This window comes from Loxodonta africana, chromosome 16 (assembly GCF_030014295.1).
Source record: "Loxodonta africana isolate mLoxAfr1 chromosome 16, mLoxAfr1.hap2, whole genome shotgun sequence".
NCBI classification, from domain to species: Eukaryota; Metazoa; Chordata; class Mammalia; order Proboscidea; family Elephantidae; genus Loxodonta; species Loxodonta africana.
In genome coordinates, this window is record NC_087357.1 from 41,155,354 (window position 1) to 41,183,267 (window position 27,914).

The 27,914-nt window shown below is 41.6% G+C and overlaps 1 protein-coding gene and 1 long non-coding RNA gene across 3 annotated transcripts in view; one reads left to right on the plus strand and one right to left on the minus strand.

Moving 5' to 3' along the window:
• The window catches only part of PDE6C (phosphodiesterase 6C), a 55,575-nt gene that overhangs the window by 15,510 nt on the left and 12,151 nt on the right, over positions 1-27,914 (minus strand). For both annotated transcript variants that reach the window (XM_003409229.4, XM_023546916.2), the window contains 11 exons: positions 27,180-27,254; positions 26,099-26,163; positions 25,930-25,996; positions 21,699-21,746; positions 11,362-11,511; positions 9,419-9,562; positions 7,674-7,742; positions 3,917-4,063; positions 3,567-3,674; positions 2,729-2,838; positions 940-1,027 (listed from right to left, as the gene is read on the minus strand). In XM_003409229.4, coding sequence (XP_003409277.2) covers positions 940-1,027; positions 2,729-2,838; positions 3,567-3,674; positions 3,917-4,063; positions 7,674-7,742; positions 9,419-9,562; positions 11,362-11,511; positions 21,699-21,746; positions 25,930-25,996; positions 26,099-26,163; positions 27,180-27,254 — 1,071 coding nt within the window. The remainder of the gene's footprint in view (positions 1-939; positions 1,028-2,728; positions 2,839-3,566; positions 3,675-3,916; positions 4,064-7,673; positions 7,743-9,418; positions 9,563-11,361; positions 11,512-21,698; positions 21,747-25,929; positions 25,997-26,098; positions 26,164-27,179; positions 27,255-27,914) is intronic.
• Positions 286-5,350, plus strand: LOC135227915 (uncharacterized). Its single transcript, XR_010318092.1, has 3 exons — positions 286-2,319; positions 2,675-3,040; positions 4,855-5,350. It is a non-coding gene; the product is annotated as an uncharacterized LOC135227915 (long non-coding RNA).

Below are 27,914 nucleotides of genomic sequence, written 5' to 3' on the forward strand. Positions count from 1 at the left end.
AAACCACTGTCCAGAGGGCCTATTTACCCTAATGAGTGTGTGTAATTCTAAACAAGTTCTCTATCCACAACAGAACAGCGTTCTCCTCAATCTGATAATGATTCATCTTAACCACTTTTGGTTTGGAACTTTCTCAAGAGGCTTTTTTTTTTTTTTTTTCTTTTAAGTATAATTAGATTACATCCACAGTTTTCCACGTGTCTACATTCTCGTAAAATACAATTGATAGAGGGGAGAAGAAAGACTACCCCAAGTGGAATGTTAATCCAAAAAAAAAAAAAAACCCCAGTGCCGTAGTGCATGTTATATGGAAATCACAGTGAATTCAAGACCAAGCTCAAAGCCACATCCTGTCCAAAGCCATCCCTGATCCCATCCTTTCTCTCCCATCTCCCCTGCCCCAGTCTGTATCTTTGCCTTCTGAAACACTGAGAGTATTGCTCAGTGCCTCTCAGATGGCAGATATACTGTCTTATATCCTGATTCATGTCTTCTTCCTGTACTAAACTTGACTTTCTCAAGGTATGGACCACACCTGGCAGTGAATGCTTCAGACTGGCAGGGCTCAGTAAACGCTGATTGAATGAGTAAGTAAATCAGTGGCTGGGTGCACTGATACATACTTTTGGGTGCACACAGCCCTGTCACATCCACCATAAGCTTTTTCTTTGTTTCCTTACAGACCTATGGAAATTCGATGATTGTCCTAAGGTTATATAGGTTTGAGTTTTGAACCCAAATCCTTATATTTTAATTCCATGGCTTGTCTCATCTGTATCATCAGGTCTAACTTGATTATCAAAACTTGCAAAATAGCAGTTTCTGTCAGTTGACTTTGATAAGGGCATATATTGTCAATGCCATAATTCAAGTTTGTCCAATTCCAGGTATTTTTGTGGGTTAGGGCTTTGATCCAGAGCTCATGAGAGTCTCCCGTACCTCATCCTGCAGTAGAGTCTTACTGTACTCCAGGTGGTGCCTCTCCAAAATGGAAGATCCATGAAGCTTTGCCAATGGAGTTGCAGATCTAGGAAGAAAAGGCTATGCCAGCATTATAAGTACTTACGGAGTCCCTGGGTGGAGCAAACGGCTAAGCACTAGACTACTATCTGAAAGGTTGGTGGTTCGAAACTATCCAGAGGCACCTCGGAAGACAGACCTGTCCACCTGCTTCCGAAAGGTCACAGGCTTGAAAATCCTATACAGCAGTTCTACTCTGCACGTGTAGGGTCGCCATGTGTCAGAACTGACTCAACGGCCACTAAAAACATAGCTGCTTATTACACATAAGTCCATACAATATAGAATCTTTACTGTGGGCAGGAATATTTTTTCATCATCTCACATCTGCAAAGTGGTCAAAAACATCATCTTGTAAAGGGTTTTTTAGATTGAGAAGATGAGAAAATGCTCTTTTTAAAGAAACCAGTCCTTAAAAAAATCTTATTTGCTGAATGCATAAATGAGTGAATTATTTAAAGCAGGAAATCTAGCTCATCCCCTGTATCTAAAATCTTTCAAATCCCTGGAGCTTACTGTGGTGGAGTATGATTTATAGAAGGTGTAGCAAACCTGTTGAAGCTGTAGGTTATTTACATAGGAAGTGTTCATTAAGAATTTCCAGGCACCGAAATGAAAATCACCATAAAGTAACATTTCTTTCCTCTTCCAAGACAGTGACATAAACTTAAGCTTCCCATACGCTAATGACTAAATCACAACTTTATGTAAGTGGTAACTTCGGTTTTTGGCGTCCTATCTTTCGCTGGAAACTCTATAGGGCAGTTCTACTCTGTCCTATAGCGTCGCTATGAGTTGGAATCGACTCGACGGCAGCGGGTTTGGTTTGGTTTTGCAGTCTTTCTTCAAGCCTTCCTGATGGAGCTGGGGGAAGCGATATTGAAAATTGAAAGGTGAAAGGAAGAACAGGTGGGAAGGGGTTGAGGCCAACGGTCTATACAGATTTATGTGAAGACTCTGTCATGGAAATATGGAATAATAATTTTAAGGGAGAAGGAAATCAGAAACTTGGGTGGCAGCTTTAGTAGAGAAGCCTCATTTTAGTTCAGAGACAACAGAAATTTAGGGAGGGAGGAGTCATTGACAGGTCATTGACAGGGCTGGTAAACCAAATACTCTAGTTAGGGAATGATTAGACTATGTCTGGTCAATATTATAATGGATTCTAATTTTAGCTAATATTTGAATACCTACTCTGTGCTTCCTACATAGGACCAAGAGGAAGATGACAGTGATGTTTACATGGAGGGCCAGATGAAGAAGGGTTTGGCAGAAGCAAAAGGACCAGGGAAGTGAAAGGTAGTAAGTTCAGGAAGAAATGTTTTCTAGCTTGAGCTGGGTAGTGTTACCCAGGTGTACGAGTGTAAAAATCCATTAAACACAAGATAATGTACTCTCTGCACTTCAATATATGAATCCAATACTTTTGATTAAAAAAAAAACAAAAACTTGAAAAGACAAAAGAGTGATGGTGTATACAAATAAGGTAGGGGCACATTTGCAAATGGAAACAGAAAGGAAACGGAGGTCCAAGCACCCAGGGAGGAAGACAGGAGTTACGAAGGAAGAGAACATGGTTCTGAGATTACTAAACATGGCAAAGAGGAATTGGTTGAGCTAAAGAACAGATAAAAGAGTTTTCTTCTCCCTCTAGGCTCCTTCAAACATCCACCAGTCTGTGTCAGCATGGTGGTGTGTGCTCACTTACTTCATCTGAAACAAATTATTGGTGCCTCTGTGGTCAATGTCATGGCAAAAAGCAGCAGCAAGCATGGCAAAGGCTTCAAGATCCGTATAGTATTTCTTTAGTCTTCCTGTCTAAAAAATATATATAAATTTACTTGGATTAATACACCTTTACACCAAGTACAGAATTGGGCAACATTTTGTTCTGTTATATCTAAGGTCGCTGAGTTGGAGCCAACTCGATGTCAACTAACAACAACACACCAAATGCCATGAAGCCTGCAACAGAGAAGGGAACCCACCATGCTTTTAGAGCAAGCTGGCTTTATTTCTTGTAAGTATCTCAGCTCATCTGGGCAATTACAGAACTCAGCAGATGACTGTATTTCCCCACTGAGGGAAGTACATGAATGTCAGAGTGATAAGGGACACCAAGTGCCCAGGGACACTCATGTTCTCTGGGATCATCTACACAGGGGCTTGCAGTATATGGGATTGTGCCTGTGATTTCCAAATTACTCATCTAAAATGAAGGATTATATCCATTTTGCACTATGCTCAAGTGGGAATTTTGCAGGTTTACAATTATTTCCAATGCTGAGTCAGAATCAACTCAACAGTAACGGGCCTGGTTTGGTTTTGGTACCTATTATTGAATTTCCTGGGTGATGCAAGAAGTTAAGCACTCAGCTGCTAACGAAAAGGTTGATAGCTTGAGTCTACCCAGAGGTGCCTCGAAAGAAAGTCCTAGAGATCTACTTCTGAAAAATCAGCCATTGAAAACCCTATGAAGCACAGTTTTACCCCGACACACATGAGTTGGAATTAGCTCCATGGCAACTGGTTTAACTGGCACCTACCATCAGCAAAGTAAACATGGTCTGCCCCACATTGAATCCATGCCGCCAGTTGTGGTAAGTGACAGAGCGGTACCCTTTTCTCACAGTGTACATCCACCTGGTAAGAACCTGTTGTCAAAAAAAGACACCACCATGCAGACTTTGGAATAGAATTCTAAAGGTTAGAAGATTTGTGACAATCTTATCTAAAAAGATGTGTCTGTTATGTTTACCGGGTTTCAGCTGATATGTTTACAAAGTTAATAATCATTGAAAATCCCAACTGAAGTTACTTTTTGAACCACAGAAAATACTTGTGAAGTTCAGCTTCAGAATCACACAGTACTTTAATTAGTTAAGTACCATCTGACCTCTACAGGCACTTTGAATTTCTCCACCACATTTATTTCAAAGAATAGTCGTAGTCCACACTTAATCAATTCGTGCTCGGTTATGGGCAAGTCGCTAAAGCAGAATTCATACAGCTCTGCTTGCTTCGGGTCTGGCAAGTCCTCTTTCTGTGGAAACAAGGATGGACTGTTTCAGATTACATTCATCTTTTTTCCTTTTTGTGCACATACCCAAAATCTGGTATAAAACAAAATTACAATAAAAGAATTCCACGCACACTTTGCTGAATCCTTACGTGCCAGGCACTGGGTTATGTGGTTTACATATGTCATCTGCACAACAAACCTGCAAAATTATCCCCATCTTACAGATGGTGAAACTGAGATTCTGCTATATTAAGAAACTTTCTAAATGATGGGATTCAATTCCAAATTCAACTCCACTGGCTATTTTCTATGATGCAAGATAAACTGTTTACAGTTATCAGCAGCCTTACACACTCTTCAATACTCAGCTTCTCATTTTTCTTATTCAAGAAATATCAGTGAACCATCTTTTCTGAGTGCATACCATATCCTTAACACTGTACTGAAGAGGATACAAAAATAGAGGAAGATAGTTCACTTCCCTCACAGCCTATTATGGTACCTACTGTGTGCTCTACACATTCTGGATGAAGCAATGAATAAAAGAGACATAGTCACTCTCCCCTGAAACATACATTCTCATGGGGAGAAACAGATAATAACATTCCTTAAAAATCTACCACCTGCTGCCGTGGAGTCCATTTCGACTAAAACTCGGCGTAGAGGATGAGAGATTGGTGTGGCTGCCCCTTGCCACAGAGCCTCTCCGTAGTGGGTTGTCTGTGCCCCACAGATCTCAGAGTGTTAGGTAAAGATAAAATGTGGAAATGCTTTTTGGTGCCATAATGTAAATGTAATGTACATGTTAACAGGAAGAAGTTCTCAGAGTTGTGACTCCCAGGCTACACTTGCAGTCACAGGTGAGCCAATGAAATAATACTGTAAAACAGCTAAGGAGCCCTGGCACACAGTGGTTAAGCTCTCATCTGCTAACCAAAAGGCCCCACTGAAGAAAGACCTGGCAATCAGCTTCTGTAAAGATTCCAGCCAAGAAAACCCTATGGAGCAGTTCTACTGTGTCACATGGAGTCACTATGAGTCGGAAATAGCTTGATGTCACCTAACAACAACAAAACACAGTTTAGAGTCAACTGTTTTAAGTCTGTGATCCTGAGAGGTTGATAAAAATAAAGACGAAGTGCAATTAATAACTTTTGTGTGTGGTCTTGTGACTCCCACCCTGGTGATTGGGCGGGGCTGTGCAAGTAAGATCATTGTGGCCAACCGATGGGATTGGTCAGTTTTGCCTTAAAAGAGAGCCAATTTCAGAGCAGAGAGAAGAGCCCACCACCACCCAAAGAAGGAGAGACCTGCAGCATAGATGCATGCGGAGACTCACAGGAGTTGGCGCAGGAGGCTTCCCAGCCCATGAAGCGAAGAAGCTGAGTGCCTTTGGGCAGAGACTGAGGGCCAGGGAGAAGCCTATGCCTGGCCCACGACTTTGGGACTTGCCAGCCTCCACAACCGCATGCACCATTTCCTTTCATGGGTCCTGAGTTCTGTGAGATGTTCAGCAAATAGGGAACCCAAAGACGGGATAGAGAGTACTGAGGCCAGAGGGAGTAGCTGACGTTAGAAACGATGGAGTGGTACAGCAGCCTGGAAGAGTTAGACATTTGGGACACCTTTGAAACCCTGCTGGCGTAGTGGTTAAGTGCTACGGCTGCTAACCAAAGGGTCGACAGTTCGAATCCGCCAGGTGCTCCTTGGAAACTCTACCGGGCAGTTCTACTCTGTCCTGTAGGGTCGCTATGAGTCGCAATCGACTCGACAGCACTGGATTTGGTTTTTGGTTTAACCTCTGCCTCATAGGAACCAGCTTTGTGCTGATCCTTATAAAAGAAATGATTCATTCAGAAGGTTTTTCATTGGTCCAATAAGTAGGAACTCTGGCTTCCCCAGGCTGACCTCTTGCCACAGGAGTCACACGGCAGAGATAACGGCGGAGGAGGAGGAAGCTTTCACCTGCTGCCAATTCACTTGGCTATAAAGTGGCCCCACTCCGGGCTGCCTGCTTCTAGGCTGGCTCCTCCAGCTGATCTACGTCCAAAGTGACATTGGACCACATCACTTTCTAGCTCCTGTCGTGCAGGCCCAGCATGGTCCTGTCCCACCTCCATGTCAGCCTCAAAGGCTACTTCTGTCCTCTGCCCACTGATGCTCCAGCTGCGATCGGTGTCCCTAAGACAATGTGCTATCTTGTGTCTCCATTCCTCGCTCTGTTACAGAGCCTCTGTACTGTTCTTAAATTTTGCCCCAGGGTGTCCTCTCTGTAGGAAGATAATATCACCCGAAGCCCCTACAAGTTATTATCCACAACGTCCAGTTTTCAATGAAAAAATGACAAAGCGTGCTTTGAAACAGGATCAAATGGCTAAAACCCAAGAGTAAAAATAGACAGTAGGCCTAAACTTAGGGATAATTCAGGTATAGAAACAGAAACTTTAAAGTAACTATGATCAATAATTTTTTTTTAATTTTTATTGTGCTTTAAGTGAAAGTTTACAAATCAAGTCAGTCTCTCACACAAAAACTTATTTACACCTTCCTACATACTCCCGATTGCTCTCCCCCTAATGATCAATATTTTAAAAAATAGAGAAAAAGACAAAAAAAAAGATAAAATGATGGAAATTTTCAACAGAAATTTGGATTCTGTAAAAAATAATTAAATGGACATTCTAGAACTGAGGAAGACAATCTCTAAAATTAAGAATTTATTGGTTGGGTTTAACAATAGATCGAACACAAAAAGGGACAACATTAATGAAGGAGAGGTTAATTTCAAGCAGAAATAATACGGGTGACCTTATTAGCAGCAATAGAAAAGGGCCAAATTCCTCTAGACTCCAGAAGAAAAGCTAGAGGTGACAGACGATAATTGTGCCTACCAAAACCAAACGCACTGTCGAGTTGGTTCCTATAGAGACTCTGTAGGACAGAGTACAACTGCCCCCCATAGGGTTTACAAGGTTGTTAATCTTTACAGAAGCAGACTGCCACATCTTTCTCCCAAGGAGCAACTGGTGGCTTCAAACTGCCACCCCCTTTTGGTTAGCAGGCTAACACTGTAATCACTGCACCAACAGGGTTCCTTAATTGTGCCTAGAAGGGTCAATGTACTACAATTCTGTCGTGTCCTCTGGGATGGCCATGTTGCAATTCAAACTACCGAAATAAAGTAGACCATGATATCACTATAGAATATGCCTGAAGTTACTCGTTTAAAAAACAAAACGAAACAAAACTGTGGCTGTCAAGTCAATTCCAACTCATAGCAACTCTGTAGGACAGAGTAGAACTGCCCCATAGGGTTTCCAAGGAGCAACAGTAGATTTGAACTGCCCACCTTTTGGTTAGCAGCCAAACGCTTAACCACTGAGCCACTAGGGCTCCTCATACACCAGTCTAATTTAGTTGTAATTCTAATTTATCTGTGTGGCTTGAACTGTAAGAGACCAAGAGGTCGAAAAGCAGGGAACTAGTAGGTCAGTCTTTGGGAGAAATTTTCTTTCTTTTTAGGCTTAAAGTTCTCAGGGAAGAGGAAACCCAACATTTATTTAAAAACTGAGACCGCCTGTTCTAATACATTTTGTTAAAAAGGCGTTAAGCATAGACGGAAAGTACTTACTAAAATGGTGACAAGTTGCTTTTCTTCACAGTCTTCAATTACATCTATATTTAACTTCTCTTTAAATTTCTAAAAAGTGAAAGCAATTGAGGTGTGAAATTCCTATGAAGTTAGAAGACTTTTATTTCATTCCTCTACTATTAAAAGCAATTAAAATATACTTAAAATATGCTATAACAAGTCCTGTGACAAAGATGTATTCTGGCTACAAAGACCTATAGCCCCCGATTATTTAAAGTTTTATACAAGAAATAATGTCATATAATTGATTTCTCTATCTCTCCAAAATGTAACAGTAGCTGTCTTAAAAAAAAAAAAAAAGAGGGGTGGATTATTTGTATATAAGTGTTAGGAATTGAATTGTGTCCCCCCAAAAAGATATGTTGAAATCCTAACACTTGTACCCGTGAACGTGACCTTGGAAATGAGGCCTTTCTTTGAAAATGTTTTCAGTTAAGGTTATACCCGAGTAGGGTGGGTCCTAGTCCTTTCTGGGTGGTGTTTTATAAAGGTAGCAACACACAAGAAGAGACACACACACACCACGTAAAGATTCATCTAAAAGGCAAGGAATGCCGAGGAACGCCCAGGACCAGGGCTACCAGAAACTGAGAGACAAGGAAGGATCGTCCCGTAGAGCAGACTGGGAGCCTGGCCCTGCTGATGCCCTGAATTTGGACTCCTAACCTACAGAACTGTGAGACAATAAATTTCTGTTCTTTAAAGCCACCCACTTCATGGTATTTTGTTACAACAGCCCTGAGAAATTAAGACAGGAAGGAAGAAAAGAAAGAAGGAAGGGAGGGAGGGAGGAAGGAATGAAAGGGGAAAGAAAGAGAAAAATGAGCAGCTTACGTTTGTTTTTCTATTACCTTATAGCAATTCCCCTTCATCTCCTCATCACCATCTCAAACTCTCAAATCAACCTTCTCTTAACTCCCAAACCACCCAGCAAAACCAACTGAAAACAAAACCAACAGCAAAACCACACCTATACACTCTAAAACTAGGAAAATAAAAGGAATGGAGGTATTGGGTGTATATTTTCCCTTCAGTTTATGGTGATTAAAATCCTGTTATCAAATATCCACTCACTCCCCCTTCATCCATCATGTTGGTCTTGCCCATGTGACTTGCTTTGACCAACAAGAATGTTAATGAATGTGATGTGATCAAAGACTTGAAATGTGCTGGCACAGCTGGGTTTGCTCTCTTGCACTTCTCCATCACCCCAAGAAGAATATCAATCAGGCAGCTGCTGGTCCAAGAAGAATGAGAGACATGTAGAGCAAATCTAGGTCCAACTTACAATTTTAAGCCAGGCCAACCAAGAGCAATCAAAGCTTGGTCAACCCACAAAAGAATGAGTAAGAGATGCTTATTGTTGTACACTGCTGAGATGTTATGGTTGTTGTTACGCAGCATTGTTATGGTAGTAGCTTACTGATACATTTCCCTTCCTGGGATTTTTTTTTTTTTTTCACTTGCTAACATGCTTGAATCTAGATGTCACTCTTCTGGCGTCTATGGATTCAGGAGCTATTACAACAAAGCAGTCTGGAAGTCCAGAATAGGTGTATGCGGGGCCATCCAGGTCCTCCCCCAACTCCACCTTCTCTGTGGAGAGGAACCGTAGCCCAGGACTAAACCTATTCTCATTTGTTAGACCCGGGGGTAAATAGATGAGCTGCAGAGGCACTGATTAGATACCACCTACTGTCTACAGGGCTGAATTTCTCACTTACCAATATAGACTTAATTTCATCAGGAGTGGCTTTGGTGTGGTTCATGAGCATTTCCTGAGCAATGTCTTTTTTGTTTTCTAGTTTATTCATTTTCTCATAGGTGTCAGTATTTAAAAGGGACCATCCAAGAAATTGTGTGAGAGTCTGAAATGGATAAGAGGTGATTCAGAGTCTTTAAAATTAACTGAAAATTGATTTGGAGGCCAATATCTACACGCATTTCTACCAGTCTCCCTTCCACTGTCAATAACCCAGTAAACCAAAAGCCTGTTGCCGTCCAACTCATAGCGACCCTGTAGGAGAGACTAGAACTGCCCCATAGGGTTTCCAAGGCTATGGAAGCAGACTGCCACATCTTTCTTCTGTGGAGTAGCTGGTGGGTTCAAACCACTGACCTCTGGGTTGGCAGCCAAGCGTTTAACTACTATGTCACCAGGTCTCCTTTAACAACCCAGTACCATATTTTAATCTAAGAAAAAGCATATTAATACTTAATCACAGACAATAAAATTCACTAAGCCCTTGCTTTTCAAAGTGTAGTCTTCAGATTAGAGGCACCTGTACCGTGCAGGAGCTTGCTAAAAATGCAGAATCTTGCCCTCCCCTCTTCCAGTTCCAGACCTATTGAATCAGAACCTACATTTTAACAAGATCTCCAGGTGATTCCTATGCACATTAAAGTGTGAGAAACTTTGAGCTAGGCCATTCCAAAAGCATCTTCCCTGCCTGTTGACCAACCCCCCGCCCCGCAAAAAAAAAGCCCAAACCCATTGCTGTCAAGTCGGACTCACAGTGACCCTATAGGACAGGGTAGAACTGCTCCATAGAGTTTCCAGGGAGCACCTGGTAGATTCAAACTGCCAACCTTTTGGTTAGTGGCCGTAGCTCTTAACCACTATGCCACCAGGGTTTCTACCTGTTAACCATGACCAGAAATCTTGCCCTTAGACCTTAATTACTTCAAGACTTGGGCCCTTGTTTGCATGTAAATTATCTCAAAAAAAAAAAGTGGAGTAAATTGTTAATCAGCCATTTCCACCTTGGTGTGAGTACAGAATCCAGAACAGATTTAGGAAGGGAACAATCACAACAGATTTGGGAAATTGAAGGCACAAGAACGGCAGCATGGGGCAGGAGTGAAAAGGGGGAGAATTGGGAAAACTAACTACCTGATTAGTAATTTTGCCTATTCAAATACATTGAGAGTTACATAATTATGGCTTCTGAAAATCATACACCAGTTGCCTTCCAACTGCCTCCAGCTCATGGCAACCCCATGTGTGTCAGAGTAGAACTATGCTCCACAGGGTTTTCAATGACTCATTTTTTGGAAGTAGATCGCCAGGCCTTTCTTCCAAGGTGCCTCTGGGTGGATTTGAACCTCCAACCTTTGGTTAACAGCCAAGCACTTTAACTGTTTGCGCCCCCCAGGGATTTCTCTGAAAAGCACACTAAGACTTTAAAGTTTGGTTTCCTTTCCTAAGTAGTTTTATTAGAACAATTTGGGATACAGGATTTGGGTCAGCATTTGTTCATCACTGATACACCATGGATACTTTATTAGAGGAGAGGAATTACCAACATTTGGGAGAATAAAGCAGGGCCTGAAAATGAGACAGAGGCAAAGTGTGAGAGGAAGAATGAGAGGAAACAGAAGAAGGAAGAAAGAAGAGTTGAAAAGAGATTGAAATCTCTCCTAATTTCCTTCCTAGTATCATAAAGAATTTTGGTTAAGACAAAATTTTCCACTTTGATGGAGAATTTTGCACTTTATGGAAGTCAGAAAACGGAGATGACACAATAACAATATATTGATTGCAACCATGTATGACTCATTTCTTAATTGCTCCTCCAAACTATTATTCCAGAATAACAACGTAACTATGCATCCTCTGTTGTTTCATGAATTTCATTTACCTCCATTATTTTATTACTGCACTTACCTCAGTAATGTGTTCATCATACTCGTCAAAAGGTTTTCCATCCTTTCTGTTGTAAAATGTAGCTACTCCCACAATGTCTTCTTTCTTGTTGACAATAGGCAGGGACAGGACGTTTTTAATGACCCAACCAGTTTCATCTACAGGTCCTTTCTACAAGTAATAATAATGTCACTTAGTTTTTTGTTTTTTTTTTTAACTTATATTTTGAAGCACTTACAGATTCACAGGATATTGTGGAAAAAAAAAATTGTACAGAGAGGTCCCGTGTAGCTCTCATTCAATTTTCTCCAGTGGTAACATTTTGTGTAACTATAGTACAATAATGCAATAACTAGGCAGGTGGGCTAAGATAAAAAAAAAAAAAAAAGAAAATAACAAATGTTGGTGAGGATGTGGGGGTGGGAATGCAAAATGGTACAATTGTTGTGGAAAACAGTGTGGAAGTTCCCCAAAAAACAAAAAATAGAACGATCCAGTGGCATCTTCAGGGAGCTGCAGGGGTGCAGACTGCACCAGGTGACACTGTCAGAGGAGGTGACACCAAAATGACTGTCTATAAAATTTGTGTGCAGTGTTTTCACCGTGCAGCCTGGGAGGAGGCAGCCAGGCCAATTGAACTGGCCAAGAGAGGGGGTGCCTCTAACTGCCACTGCCCCTCCACCTCCACTTAGCGGTGTCCCTGTGCCCACGAGGTTCAGAGTCATGCTCTGAAGTGGCTCCTGGGCTCTTCAGGCAGATGTTGGGCACCGGCCTGCACTCCTGGGCTCACTCTGGCCCATGCCTGCTTCATTCCAGCTTCCCCGGCTGTGCTTTGAGCCCAAGGTCCCCCTCCCCAGGCACTCTGGCTCCTGCCTGGGCCACAGGGTACTTGGCACCAGGGTGCCCCTCAATTCGCATCCATTACCTACCTGCAGTGATGGTCCCTGGTGGCACCAGGGGAGGAGGTCCATGGGGAGAGAGGTGACACCATGAGTTACCACACTGAGTGACACCAACCCTAGTGATGCCACTGCCATATGATCCAGCAATTCCACTCCTAGGTATATACCCGAAAGACTTGAGAGCAGGGACTCAGAGACTTGTGCACCAGTGCCCACTGCAACACTACTCACAATAACCAAAAGTGGAAACAACCTAAATGCCTGTCAACAGATGAATGGATAAACAAAATGTGGTACATACAGTGGAATACTATTCAGCCAGCAGAAGAAACAAAGTCTTAAGACATGCTACAAAATGGATGGAGCTTAAAGACCTTATACTGAATGAAATGAGTCAGCAACAGGACAAATATTGTATGATCTCACTTATGTAAAAAGGCAAGAAAAGGCAGATGTTTAGAGACTAAAGTTTATTAGTGGTTACTTTTTTTTTTTTTTTAGAAAAGGGGACAGGGATTAACAGTGATGGAAAAATCGCATTGATTAAGGGTAGGATTGCACAGCTGATCATTGTAACTCCTGTCAATAAGCTGTACGCCTGTAAGAAGCTGAACTGGCAAAAGTTATGAGATGGATATATTTATAAAAATGACAAACAAACAAAAAAAAACAGTAGCTGCTGAGACCGCTTATGTACAACCAAAAACCTCACGGGATTTGGTTCCTTGGTTTGGAGGGTTAGGAGCATGGTTTTATGTAACATCCCAATTAAGTGGCCTAATAACGTGTTTAGTGCTTCTGTTCTACCTCCTAGTTTGTTGTGTAGTGCCTGGGGTCTTCAAATCTTGCAAGCGGCCATCTAAGACACGACAATTGGTCTTTATTCCTCTGGAGCAATAGTGGAAGAAGAAGAGCCAGAAATAGGAGGATGTGGAATGTATAGCTAGTCGCCTCCATGAAAAACTGCTTCCTTTGTCATGAGATCAGAACTCCACGGCGCCCAGCTACCATTAGTGAACGTTTTGATCAAAGATTCTATGGAAGAATCCTGAGTAAAAGGGGGGAATGCAATATAGAATTTCAAATTCCCATGGACTGCAGACTTTCTAGAGACAAGGGGGCTGGAAAAATCCCTGAAGCTATTGCCCTGAAATTATCTTTTAAACATAAATTAAAAATATCCCCAAAAGTCTTCTTAAAACCAAATAATAGTTTGGCTTAACTAGTAAAAAATGTCTGCCTTGAGCATTATGCTCTTATTTACTTATTGCGAGTTAGGTGAAAGTTTACATACAAGCTCAAGTTAATTTCTCATACAAAAATTTATACACATATTGTTATGTGACCCTAGCTATAATCCCTATAATGTGACAGCATAGTCCCCCTTTCCACCCTGGTTTCCTGTGTCCATTCAACCGGTTCCTATCCCTTTCTGCCTTCTCATCCCACCTCCAGACAGGAGTTGTCCATTTAGTCTTATGTATCTTCCTGAACTAAGAAGCACATTCTTCACAAGTATTATTTTATGTTTTATAGTCCAGTCTAATCTATGTCTGAAGAGTTGCCTTCAGGAATGGTTTTAGTTCTGGGTTAACGGCAAGTCTGGGGGCCATGTCTTCTGGGGTTCCTCTAGTCTCAGTCAGACCATCAAGTCTGGTCTTTTTACATGAATTTGAGTTCTGCACCACACATTTCTCGTGCTCCATCAGGGACTCTCTGTTTCATTCCCTGTCAGGGCAGTCACTGGTGGTAGCTGGGCACCATCTAGTTCTTTTGGGTCTCAGGCTAATGGAGTCTCTGGTTTATGTGGCCCTTTTGTCTCTTGTACTGATATTTTCCTTGTGCCTTTGGTCCTCTTGATTTTCATTTGCTCCAGGTAAGCTGGGACCAATTGATGCATCTTAGATGGCTGCTCAGAAGCTTTCAAGACCCCAGACACCACTCATCAAAGTGGGATGCAGAACATTTTCTTAATAAACTTTGTTATGCCAATTGACCTAGATGTCCCCCAAAACCATGGTCCTCAGACGCCTGCCCCTGCTACTCTGTCCCTTGAAGTGTTTGGTTGTGTTCAGTAAATGTCTTACTTTTGGTTTAGTCCAGTTGTGCTGACTTCCCCTGTATTGTGTGTTGTCCTTCCCTTTACCTAAGGTAATTTTTGTCTGCTTTCTAGTTAGTGAATACCCTTCTCTTTCCCTCCCCACCCTCGTACCCATCAAAGAATGTTTTCTTCTGTGGTTAAACCTTTTCTTGAGTTCTTATAATAGTGGTCTCATACAATATTTGTCCTCTTGTGACTGACTAATTTCACTCAGCGTAATGCCTTCCAGATTCATCCATGTTGCGAGATGTCTTGCGGATTCATCATTGTTCTTTGTCATTGTGTATTATTCCATTGTGTGTATATACCATAATTTTTTAAATCATTTGTCCATTAATGAGTTGTTTCCATCTTTTCACTATTGTGAACAGTGCTGAAATGAACACGGGTGTGCATATATCTATTTGTGTGATGGCTCTTACTTCTCTAGGATATGTTCCAAGGAGTGGGATTGTAGGATCATCCCGTAGTTCAATTTCTAGCTTTTTAGGGAAGCGCCAAATCGATTTCCAAAGTGGTTGTACCATTTTATGTTCCCACCAGCAATGTGTAAGTGTTGGAGTCTCTCCACAACCTCTCCAACATTTATTATTCTGTGTTTTTTGGGTTAATGCTAGCCTCGTTGGGGTGAAATGGTATCTCATTGTAGTTTTGACTTGCGTTTCTCTAATGGCTTATGATCTTAAGCATTGCCTCATGTATCTGTTAGCTGCCTGAATATCTTCTTTGGTGAAAAGTCTGTTCATATCCTTTGCCCATGTTTTAATTTGGTTATTTGCCTTTTTGTTGTTGAGGTTTTGTAGTATCTGGTAGATTTTAGATATTAGACCCTGATCAGATATGTCATAGCCAAATTTTTTTTTCCCAGTCTGTAGGTTGTCTTTTTACTCTTTTGGTGAAGTCTTTTGATGAGCATAAGTGTTTGATTTTTAGACGTTCCCAGTTATCTAGTTTCTTTTCTGGTGTTTGTACATTGATAGCTATGGTTTGTATTCTGTTTATGCCATGTATTAGGGCTCCTAGTATTGTCCCTATTTTTTCTTCCATGATCTTTATCATTTTAGTTTTATATTTAGGTCTTTGATACATTTCGAGTTAGTTTTTGTACATGGTATGAGGTAGGGATCTTGTTTCATTTTTTTGCAGATGAATACCCAGTTATGCCAGCACCGTTTGTTAAAGAGACAGTCTTTTCCCCATTTGACAGACTTTGAGGCTTTGTCAATATCAGCTGCTCACAGGTGGATTAATTTACATCTGGGTTCTCAATTCTGTTCCATTGGTCTATGTATCTGGTGTTGTACCAGTACCAGGCTGTTTTGACTACTGTGGTGGTATAAAACCAAAACCAAACCCACTGCTGTCGAGTCGATTCTGACTTATAGTGACCCTATAAGGCAGAGTAGAACTGCCCCATAGAGTTTCTAAGGAGCACCTTGTGGATTTGAACTGCGACCTTTTGGTTAACAGTTGTAGCTTTTAACCACTATGCCACCGGGTTTCCGTGGTCGTGGTGGTGGTGGTATAATAGGTTCTAAAATCAGGTAGCGTGAGGCCTCTCACTTTGTTCTTCTTCTTCAGTAATGTTTCACTTTTTGGGGGCTTCTTCCCTTTCCATATGCAGTTGGTGATTTGTTTCTCCATCTCATTAAAAAATGTCATTGGAATTTGGATCGTGATTGCATTGGGTCTGTAAATTGCTTTGGGTAGAAATTGACATTTTCACAATGTTGAGTCCTCCTATCCATGAGCAAGCCTTGTTTTTCCACTTATGTAGGTTTCTTTTGGTTTGTTGCAATAGTGTCTTGTAGTTTATGTAGGTTTTTTACATCTCTGGTTGATTTATTCCTAAGTCCTTTATCTTCTTGGGAACTATTGTAAATGGTATTGATTTGGTGATTTCCACTTCAAAGTTCTTTTGTTGGTTTAGAGGAATTCAACTGATTTTTGGATGTTTATCTTGTATCCTGATACTTTGCTGAAACCTTCTATTAGTTGCAGTAGTTTTCTCGTGAATTCTTTGGGGCATTATGCTCTTTTAAGAACTATCTGCATGGGATCAAAGTGACAACAGCAAATTGAAAAATTAGATAGGAACCTTAGGGGGCAGTGAATTTGTTTAATGAGGAAGGAACAACTCAGAAAAGGAGGGTTAGAATGGTTGCACATGGGCAATGAAAAAGGAAGACAGAAGAATTGATGCATTCGAATTATGGTGTTGGCAAAGAATACCAAATAGACCATGGACTGCCAGAAGAATGAACAAATCCGTCTTAGGAGAAATACAACCAGAATGCTCCTTAGAAGCAAGGATGGTGAGACTTCGGCTTGCTTACTTTGGACACATCATCAGGAAAGACCAATCACTAGATAAAGACATCATGTTTGGCAAAGTAGTGGGTCAGCAAAAACAAGGGTAATCCCTAACGAGATGGACTGACATAATAGCCAAAACAGTAGAATCAAACATACCAATAATCAGGAAGATTTTGCAGGACCTGGCTGTTTTGTTTTGTTATACATAAGATCGTGTTAATCGGAGCCAACTTGATGGCTACTAACAACAGCATATGCACTTACATGTGCAGTCCTATACAAATTTATTGTGTGTAGATTTTGTGCAACCACCACTAGAATAAAGATACAGAACTATCACACAAGGCTCCTTTGTGCTATCTCTGTGTAACCACCACCACCACCCCTACTTGGGTTGCTTTTAATTTAGAGAAAGGCTAATCTTTGGTTGTTAAGATGCACAAGTCTCACTTTGTGTCAAAAGATCATGGCTAGGACTACACAGCCATAGTAAGTATTCTAATGCAGCCAGTCAGGTGTGCTTGAACCAAAGTCTAAGTTTGACAGCCCTAACTTCTTCTCTTTGTTCCCTTAGCCCTGAGGGTAAGAAGCACTTCTGCAGTTCTTAGCTCTGTGTTAGCTCAGTGTCCCCTATACAGTTTTGCTGTCCTCCAGCACCTGCTTAACTATTTTCTGATATTAAATTTTTTCTGTTGAAATATCTAGTGTGGTTTCTGTTTTCCTAACTTTTCCATCAAGAAGGTCTATGTGGTATGGTGCATACAACTCAGCAAGCATATGTCAGACCCCTGATGTTCCAGGAAGTAGGCTAGTTGCTGGAGGTGTGAAGATGAATACAGCATAGGCCTTCACCTCAAGATGCTTACAGTCTACTGGGGGATGCAGGCACAGAAGTTTAGGAGTGTTCCTCAGAGCGTGACCCAAGGACCATCTGCAACAGATTTTTTTTTGTTTGTTTTATAATCTGTGGGCATTTGGCAGGACCCTACGTCTTCAGTAAGTTCCCCAGGTGATTGTAATGCCCTCCGAAGTTTGAGAACCATGCGGTGGCATCTGCACAGTATGTAGTCAAGATAAAATTAGCCAAGCATTCAACATGCCACAGTATTCGCTCTTCCACCTCTCCATGGATTATTTAGTCATCCTTAGAGGCTCAGGTTATCTTACCTCCTCCATGAAGCCTTCTCTAACTTTCCCTACTCACATGGAATTTTTTTTTCTTTTTTCAGAATTCCAGCAGCACTATAGCCCAGACCACACAATTTAGATTTAGATATTTTCTAAATGCTTCAGAATTGTTTATTTTGTCTCTGAGGGTATTTTCTAAATGACGAGCAGGAAGTGTTCAATTCCACATAACTACTGGGACAGGGCTGGGCATATAATAGTTGCTCAATAAACAACTGTTTATTAATTGAAGATCTAGTCCTTAGGCTTAGAATGAAAAGTAGAAAAACCACACCTCAATTTGCTTGGTAAAGTAGGGGGTCAGCAAAAGAGAGGAAGCCCCTCTATGAGATAGATTGACACAGTGGCTGTCATGATGGGCTCAAGCATAGCAATGATTGTGAGGATGGTGCAGGATCAGGCCATGTTTCATTCTATTGTACATAGGGTCACTATGAGTTGGGACCAATTGGTCAGCACCTAACAACAACAACAACATGGTTAGAGTCTCTGGGTGGTTCAGACAATTAAATGATAACAAAGAGAACACAACAACATGGTTAGAGTCTCTGGGTGGTTCAGACAATTAAATGATAACAAAGAGAACAAGTTAGGGCTGTAAAAATCTAGACTCTTGGTTCAAGCACACCTGATTGGATGTATTAGAATACTTATTACGGTTAGTAGTCATGCTCGGCACTAACCCAACGGTTGAAGGTTCACGTTCATCCAGAGGCACTTCAGAAGACCTGGTGATCGACTTCTGAAATATCAACCACTGAGAATTCTATGGATCACAGTTCTACTCTGATACACAATGGAGACCCCTTGGCAAGTGGTTTTGGTTAATGGTCAAACTTAGGAAAAGACGAAATGCGCAGTGGTCATCCTTGGAAATATCATAAAATATGTATATACTTAATACCATCGTATAGACTAGGGACAGAAGCAATAGCAGAAACTAGATTATAGTATATTTGTGCAAAGTAACTTTACAACCACAAGCACCCACATATAGTTTAACAAGCTTCCAAAATACGCTTTCCTGACTACTCAGTTTTCCAGGTAATATTCACTTCCTACGCATTCATGTGTTTTGCCATTAGTTAGAGCTTGTTGACAGGTAACTGAGAGAAGGACCTAAGAGTTAAAAATTAGTAGAACAGAAACTTAAAACTGAGAAAATTCTATATATTTATCTTTTCCTGTGAATTGGGATCAAATTGATGGTAAAAGAAGAATCAAACCCTTGGGTTCATTTTAAATGATGCTTTGGTGGACGGAATAATGGCCCCCAAAGAAGTCCTAATCCTAATCCCTGGAACCTGTGAACATGTTACTTTATAGGGCAAAGGAGAATTGAAGTAGCAGATGGGATTAAGTTGTTAATTAGTTAACCTTAAATAGAGAGAATAGCCTGGATTTCCCAGGGGAGTTCAGTGTAATTACAAGGGGAAAAGAGTTGGAGTAAGAATCAGAGAAGGAGAAAATAAAGACAGAGAAGTAAGATCAGAGTAATGCAATTGCTGGCTTTGACGATGGAAGTGGTCATGAGCCAAGGAATGTGGGAGGCCTCTAGAAGCTGGTAAGGCAAGAAAACGGATTCTCTGCTAGAGCCTCCTTTCTGAAAACCTTGATTTTAGTCCAGAAAGACCCATTTTGGTAGATCTGAGAGAAACCTTCTGACCTCCAGAACTGTAAGATAATACATCTCTGTTGTTTTAAGCCACTAAGTTTGAGGTAATTTTTTACTGCTGCAATAGGAAATTAATACAAACACCATGTGCCCAAGGAACATAGTTTGAGAACCACTTTATTTGCAGGTTTGCTCACTTTGACAGTAGCTCACTTTGGCTCGTTGGCTTTTCCAACAAACTTCTCAGGTGCAAAAGGGAATAATGAGCCTAAGGGTGGGGCATGAGCAAGTAGAGACAAGGAAGGCAGCGCGCAGAAAGAAGGTGGTGGATTGGAGAGGACAGCTGCACCATCCTGAGTCTGCTCTGTGGAATGATGGACAGGGTAATGCCTGTGGGGGAAAGTGGGGAGGGATCCTGAGGAGGCCGATAAACCACAATACTGGTTGATGAGAAAGGGAGGGATAGAAGGCTGGTGGAAGCATCTTAGACTACAGTGCAGCTCTGAAAGAGTTTGCAGGTCCGTTGGGATTTCTGGAGCCAAAGTTGCCTGTCAGGGGAGCCCAGGAGTCTCCCAGAAATGGACCTGCCTTAGTGTCCCTGCTGTGCCCAGTCATGGGCTAGGAGGAGCCCAAGAAAGAGGCGCCTCAGTGCCAATACGGCAGTACGTCTCAGAGTGCAGCAGCTGTTGGACAAGTGTGCTTTTCATAGATGGAGATCTGAGAACATTTTCATGGGCTCCACACTGATGTCTTTTGGAAAACTGAGGAATTCCTGTGAATTGGAGGTTTACCCCACAATGGGGACTCCTTGAGGTCCCCAGCTTCTACCAGGGTCTTCAGAGCACTGTGGGAGCCACAGTGTGGCCCCAGAGAAAGCAGGGCCCCTCAAACCTCAAAGATCAGCCCTGGTTTCTCCTGGGCTAGCTCCACTCCCACTTCCTGTTTAGACAACGACTGCTTCAGATTCAGAACCTTTGGGAAGTCAATGTCCCCTTCTTCCTGCCTGTGCATTCTTCCCTGGCACCCAACTGGCATAAATATAGGGGTCCAGGCTGGGTACAGTTGTAGTCACAAGTAGGCTTTGGCTACAAGAGGAAGGAGCAAGGACAACTGCAATCATATGGTGTTCGCTTGTTTTCCATGTCAGTGAACACAGGGATGAGCAGGTAGATCCAAGGAAAACCTTCCATGTAACTAAGCAAGCATGTACAGGTTTTCTCAAGGCCTTGTTTGGCTCTGCTGCCAAGGACACACCACTCAAACCCTGAGAACACCAGCTTTTTCATCCAGGCATAGATGGGGCTCTGTGTGCGTGTGTGTCTGTGTGAGAGACGGAAAGACAGACATGAGCGGTCCTGACTGGGAAGGGCAGCCTCAGATCTGACTGCCAGCTGGCAGTGTGATTCCTGACTGGGATTAGGGCTTCAACTGGAAGTTTGCTAAACACAGGGCACAGAACAAGTACCAGAAGGCAGAAAAGAAGAGGGTTCAGAGCCCTAATACCACTTTTTTTCCAACAGTCTGATGAGGGAGGAGGTGTGAGATGACAGACACACCCTTGGGCTGGGCTGGGTGAACTTGGGAAGGGGAGGCATGAGCCACCAAGTCCTGTAGCCAGGTCCAAGGAGAAAGACACGGAGGTGAAAAGGAGGGGGGCAGGTAGGGAAGCGAACTGAGGGGTGCTGCTTCCCGGGCTAGAATGATGGTGAGGAGAGGGTGGATTCTCCAGGAAGTGCTTCTGGAGCGTTGGAGAAGGAAGAATAAACCAAGAGAGGAGAAAGAAAACCAGGAGAGGCCTTGAAAAGCCCAGTAAGATTTTTTTTTTTTCCTGAGAACAGTTGCAGTAAGCTGTAGGGAACAGCAGCTGAGGAAGCCACCAAAAGGGCTGACTTCAGGACATACAATGTGTCCAGCAAATCATTCATCCAAAGAACACCCACTGTTTTTGCCACTAGATGACCAGGAATGGGAGACAGTGGAGAAATGGCCGCCCTCATGCCAGGGTGACAAACACTGTGTCTCCTCTTTTCTCTCCTCTCCTTTTCCTGTTTCTACCTCTTCTCCCTTCACTGAAGAATCTGCTACATGGTGGCCACTGGTCTAGCCAGTGTGAGTGGGCATAAGCCCCATGTGTGCCTCCTGGCCACACCTGAGCATGAGGCCAGCTCAGGATGGAAGGGAGAGCCCCCACAGTGCTGCCCCTCAGAGAGGTGAGGCCCGGAAGGGGAGCACTTACCTGAAATGTGAAGTATTCATCCGCCGGGGCATTCAGCATGTTACATATCTGCAAAGCAAGAGAAGACAAAAGTCCTTCTGAAACACCTTGTGGTAGAGCCAATAAACCCACAACGCAGAATAAGGAAGAACTAGAGATAGGTTTTCTTAACATAGTTCTTGACTGTTCACAGGTTTGCTAACAACTCATTGAAGTTGGCTTCTCTTCTGCTAATTGGGTCATTGCGTGACATTTAGCAGAATCTCTACTAGTTCCTACTCTCTCAGCCTGTAAAGGTTCCCCTTTAAAATTCAAAGCAATTAGCTGTTCAGGCCAAGAGAGGAGCAGGCTGAGCAGAAAGACAAAGCTGCTAGGGGCAGGTGGGAATGTTTTGTTTTGTTTTGTCTGGAATGTAGATTAGAAGATGTTAGCTAGGGAGCCGGAGGGAAACAGCAACGGTCTTTCAGTTACACCAAAGTACAGGTTCATTGTGAAACATCACTTTAAGTACTAGACTTCAGAGATTATTGCTCACATCCATAAGGACCAGAAATGATTTCATTTTTTATCATTTTGAAATACCTGGGCTTCTGGTCATATCCATAAATGGGTCTTAATAAAAGACTGTGTCTTCTTCCCATCAAAATTAAATAAGATACTTAAAATCATAGGATTTTTAAAGCAGGAAAGGACTTCAGAAATTAAGTTCAAGATTTTCCTTTTAAAGAAAAGGAGATAGGAGCCCAAAAAGGCTAGATGACTTGTCCAAATTCACAGGATAAAACTAGAACTTGGGTTTCCAGGGAGGGTGCTGATAAAATAAGCTTTCCTCAGGAAAGGGGGGGAAAAGTCCTGTACTGCAGCATTTGCCAACTTCTATGGTGTAAATAATCCCACTATGGGTGATTTCAAGCTGTCAACCATTTAACAACTTGCTCACAACATTTCTGAATATTTCTCTTGTGAGCAGTTAGGAACGGGCTCCCACACGCCACTTCTCCAAACCCTGCCAGCCCTTCAGCCCAAGTGCTTTCTGGGTGATTAAACCACATTAACTGTTCTTGAACTATTCTTACAAAGCAAACACGGCAATCTTTCAAAGCTTTTATTGGCATATAAAAGACCAAAATCCATCACCATCAAGTCAATTCTGACTCATAGTGACCCTACAGGACAGAATAGAACTGCCCCACAGAGTTTCCAAGAAGCACTTCGTAGAGTCGAACTGCTGACCTTTTGGTTAGCAGCCATAACTCTTAACCACTATGCCACCAGCGTTTCTTTTATTACAGTCTAAGAATTTAAGGATTCTCCTGTGTCATCCCATTAATTTCATGATCTAATTTGAACGGATTACGTAAACTGATTGGCTGAGCATCCTTGAAGAGGCAAAAAACAGCTTATTCCTCTTTTCTGACCTTGCCATCGGCAGGCTTCTAGAGAACGTTTACAGATCAGTCAAGGCCTTAGAAGCCCAAGTTTTTATCACAATATTCAGAATCAATCTCTCTCTCTCTCTCCCTGAGTTTGCATGTCATTTTGATTCCAGCTTAGTTGATCCTGTATTTAATGCCTCCAATTCTAGAAATGTAACTAGTTTTTTGTTTTTAATGACAAAGTTTTCAACTGCAAGAAATCACTAAACTGAGGTCTGTCATCTCCCCATTAAGAGCTGGGATTTAATGGTTAATGAGAACTCCTGTTCCCATGTTCCCTAAGTCCAGTGAGCCTAATGGATCTCACCGATGAGGACTCCTGGGCACCGTCGCACTAAAGCCTGACTTTACTCTCTATAAAAAAGAGTTCATGAGAAAATTGTTATCAAAGGAGAAGTTTCAAAAGCTAAAAGGCAAAGTTTTCAGTTTAGGAAAGCATCATATATATACAAACAATTTTGATTAAAACTGCAGATGTTTTTATTATCCAGAAAACAGAAATTTAAATTTTTTTCAAGTCGTCATTTCTTAAATAATTAGGCCAACCTCCTCATTTTACAGATGAGAACATTAAAACCCAGAGAGGTCAAGGGATTTCCCCAAGGTCAATTGCAGAATGAAGACAAGCAACCCAGGACTCCTGAGTCAGAGTCTCTTGATCTTCTCACTATAACCTGCTGCCGTATTACAGCAGGTCCCCAGGAGTGGTATTGCTCTGCCTGGGTCTGCCAAAATGTTTTGATATAATCCTCTAGACCAGTGGTTCTCAACCAGTGTGATTTTACCTTCCAGGGGATGTTTAGCAAAATCTGAGACATTTTGGTTGTCACAACTGGGGGCAGGGGTGAGAGTGGTCCTACTGGCATCCGATGAGTAGAGGCCCAGATTCTGCTAAATATCCTACAATGCACAAGACAGCTCCCCAGAACACAGAATTATGTTGTTGTTGTGTGCCATTGAGTCAATTCTGACTCATAGCAGCCCTATAAAAAAAATTTTTTTTTTTTTTATAGGACAGAGTAAAACTGCCCCATAGGGTTTCCTAGGCTATAATCTTTATGAAACCAGATCTCCAGATCTTTTCTCCTGCAGAACAACTGGTAAGTTCAAACCACCGACCTTCTGGTTAGAGCTGAGTGTTTAACCACTGTACCACTAGGGCTCCTAACCCAGAATTATCTAGTCCCAAATATTAATGGTGCCAAGGTTAGGTCCTGCCTCCCGCAAGTACATAATACAGGATGTTACTTTTGAGAATGAAGGAAAGGAATATTTATAACTCACCAGGACAACAGGTATAACGCAAGGTTGTCCCAGGTAAACTGGGATATATGTTCACCCTAGTTATAGAGCCCCAGGAAACAGCCCAAGATCTGTTCTCTTAAAAATCACTTTGGGAATGCTAATTGCCCAATGAGCAATTTGGTGACAAAAAATTTAAACCAGATTTATAGCAGTTTGCCACCAGTCTTGGGCTGCCAGCATGGATAAGGGCAGGGGTGGGGCCAAGGAAAGGATCCTAGATGTACCATGCAGCATTTGCAGAGAATCTGTGGCGGAATCAAAACCTAGAAAAAAATCCTCAGTGGCTTTGGGAATTGGTCACTTTGACATATCTCTACCATGGGGAACGTGACAGTGAAGTCTGGAGCTGCTGTGGCTGACTGGTCCTGTAACCACAAAGCCTGGGCTAAGGCCTCCTGCTTGAAACCCCAAGTACAGCATCCTACATATAAATACTACCCTATAGTCATAAAAAAAAAAAAAAAAATTTTTTTTTTTTTTTTATAGCCATGTACAGAATTTTCCTTTCTGGGTCACCATTCTGAACCCAGTAATTTGTATTCAAAGCACTGATAAATTTGTAACAGTAAAAGAAAACAGTAGACAACTTATATCTTATTTAACTTTTTCTTATGTCCCTTGGGTAACACTGTTAGTACTGGATTCACATGCGCATTTACTAAATAATGGAGATAAATGAAGACTGCAAAAACCAAATGAAAACACTAAAGAAAAACACAAATATGCCTAACGATGCTGTAAAGTATATTTAAGTAGTTTGGATATGAAGCGGAAGAAAGATGTCAACATAAAGAAATGTTGAAACCATAAAACATTCTTACAGAGAGGGATCTTGGTGCCAAAAACCTACATAGATGGTGAAGCCTAGCCAGGAAGAGAAATTGGCCATGAGAAAGAAGAAAAGTATGGTTGAGGCTGAGTGGAAAGCTACGGTTGCCTGGATCTCTGTCCCAAGACACCCATGGGGCATACCACAGCCCTCTTGGTTTTCTTCCCACTCTTGACCTCTCTCAGCCAGGTTTGGCCCACTGTTCACCCCATTCAAGAGACAAGGTAGAAAAATCTTCACTTCCTTTACCAACTCAGTACATTTTACATTGCAGTCAGGGGTAAAATTCTCCCTTTATATATTTTCCTCTTTGGTGAGTAATTTTCCATGCTCCAAAAGCCTTAACCAAAGTAACTGTACTTGGGATAGAATTAAATTCGGCATAAATCATAGTCAATGACTTCAGGGACATCGGAAATGTGTGTGGCTGCAGACTAAGAAGTTGGGGGATGGATGAATCTTTCTCATGTTGACTAACTATTTTCATTTAGAGTTTAGAAATCTCCAGTTAACCCACATTCAACACGCTAAGATCCTTTTCTCCTATGTCCTGAGCCAGAGGAAGTGGCCATCTCACCCTTATCTGGTGGATTCTTGCTTTCACAGTATATATTTTTAATCTCTTAACTAATAAGATTTTCATGCAATATTATTTAAAATGTGAATGTGTTTAATAACTTACAAGTCCATTTTCAGCAACGTATGTAGGCAACCCACTAACAAAAGTCCAGTGGTCTGCAGGAGGTGTCCTTTAGGAAGAGTAGAAGAAAAAATCATTGCCATACAAACAAATGCACTGTGTACAAAGACAAAAATGGCAACCCATGCAGCTACTTTATTTTAATACTCACGGAATCACTTTGATTTCTTCTTTTCCATGTAAAATGTAATCAATGACTTTATAAAAGATGATTTCCTAAGAGGGGAAAAAAGGATGATGAGAATAATCTTATTTCCCTAGGGAAACATTTTTCACTGAGGAACTTAGACTTTATACCATAATTTCATAACCCTTTCAAGTACACAGTATTTTATTTCCCAACCATATATTTTTCAGCATAACATAAATTACCAAGCTTATAATTACCCTGGAAATATTGGCTACTTATCCACATGCACAGGTCTGTTTAACTAAATTTAGATTTTAAAAGTTGAATTCAACCCAATAGTTTTGAAGGGAACCTTTACCTTTCAAATCACCAGCTAGTCTGTGTGCTTGTTTTTGTTTTTAATTGATCCCTTTCTGTTGTCCAGAAACACCTGATATTGATACCTTCACTTGAACAAATGGTGTGATTTCTCAACCTTGGTTAATGCTTCCACTTCCAATGAGAGCTTAAACCTCCTTCCAGCACTGGCTAATATAAGCAGATCCCTCAGAAACAGGTTCTGGCCAATACACTGTCAAAGCTGGAAGGGACTTGAGAACTAGACCATCCATTTCATTTGGCAGACAAAGAACCTGAGGCCTGGACACATTCCATCCCATAACCTTACCTTTCCTGTGTGCTGGGAGACAGTGGTGAGTAAAACAAGCATGGTTCCTGAGGGAAAGTAAATCTAACCCAACTGCACCCTGGAGATTTCAATTCTGAAGAAGGGTCTCAGTATCAGTGTGTTTAAAAAGCTGCACAGAAAGCTCTGAGGTACGCCTTTCTAGTGGAAACCACTGATCTACCAAGCCCTGGCTCTACAGGAAATGAAACAGACAAATTAAGGTAAGGGCCACCCAGCTGGCTTGGGGCACAGCTGGGTCTTGAACCTCGAACTCCTTGTCATTTTTCTTCCTGCTTCTCCAGGATCCCACAGAAAGGTACAGAACTAGAGCCCAGGCCTTCCCAGGCCAGTACTCATTTCTCTATGAATCATTGCCTCGTAGTTTTAGCACCTGAATACCATGCAGATATCATCAAGGAAGATGTTTGCACTTACTCTGCCATCTGGTGTCTTTGGACCTTTATAGGGCTCCACTTCTCCAAGCTTGACTGGCCATTCATCAAAGAATTCCTGGAGGAAATTATATTTAACATTATATTATATTTAATTATACTACATAATTATGCTACATTTATACCATATTATATTTCATTATAACATTTTTATTTAATATTATGTATTATTGAATATATTGGACTTGCAATTCCACGAGAGCCAAAATATGACCTTGAGTATATCCAACCTGAATTTAGAGACCATCTGAAGAATAGATTTGATGCATTGAACACCAATGACCGCAGACCAGATGAGTTGTGGAATGACATCAAGGACATCATCCATGAAGAAAGCAAGAGGTCACTGAAAAGACAGAAAAGAAAGAAAAGACCAAGATGGATGTCAGAGGAGACTCTGAAACTTGCTCTTGAGCATCGAGCAGCTAAAGCAAAAGGAAGAATTGATGAAGTAAAAGAACTGAACAGAAGATTTCAAAGGGCCTCTCGAGAAGGCAAAGTAAAGTATTATAATGACATGTGCAAAGAGCTGGAGATGGAAAACCAAAAGGGAAGAACACGCTCTGTGTTTCTCAAGCTGAAAGAACTGAAGAAAAAATTCAAGCCTCGAATTGCAATAGTGAAGGATTCCATGGGGAAAATATTAAATGATGCAGGAAGCATCAAAAGAAGATGGAAGGAATACACAGAGTCATTATACCAAAAAGGATTAGTCGAT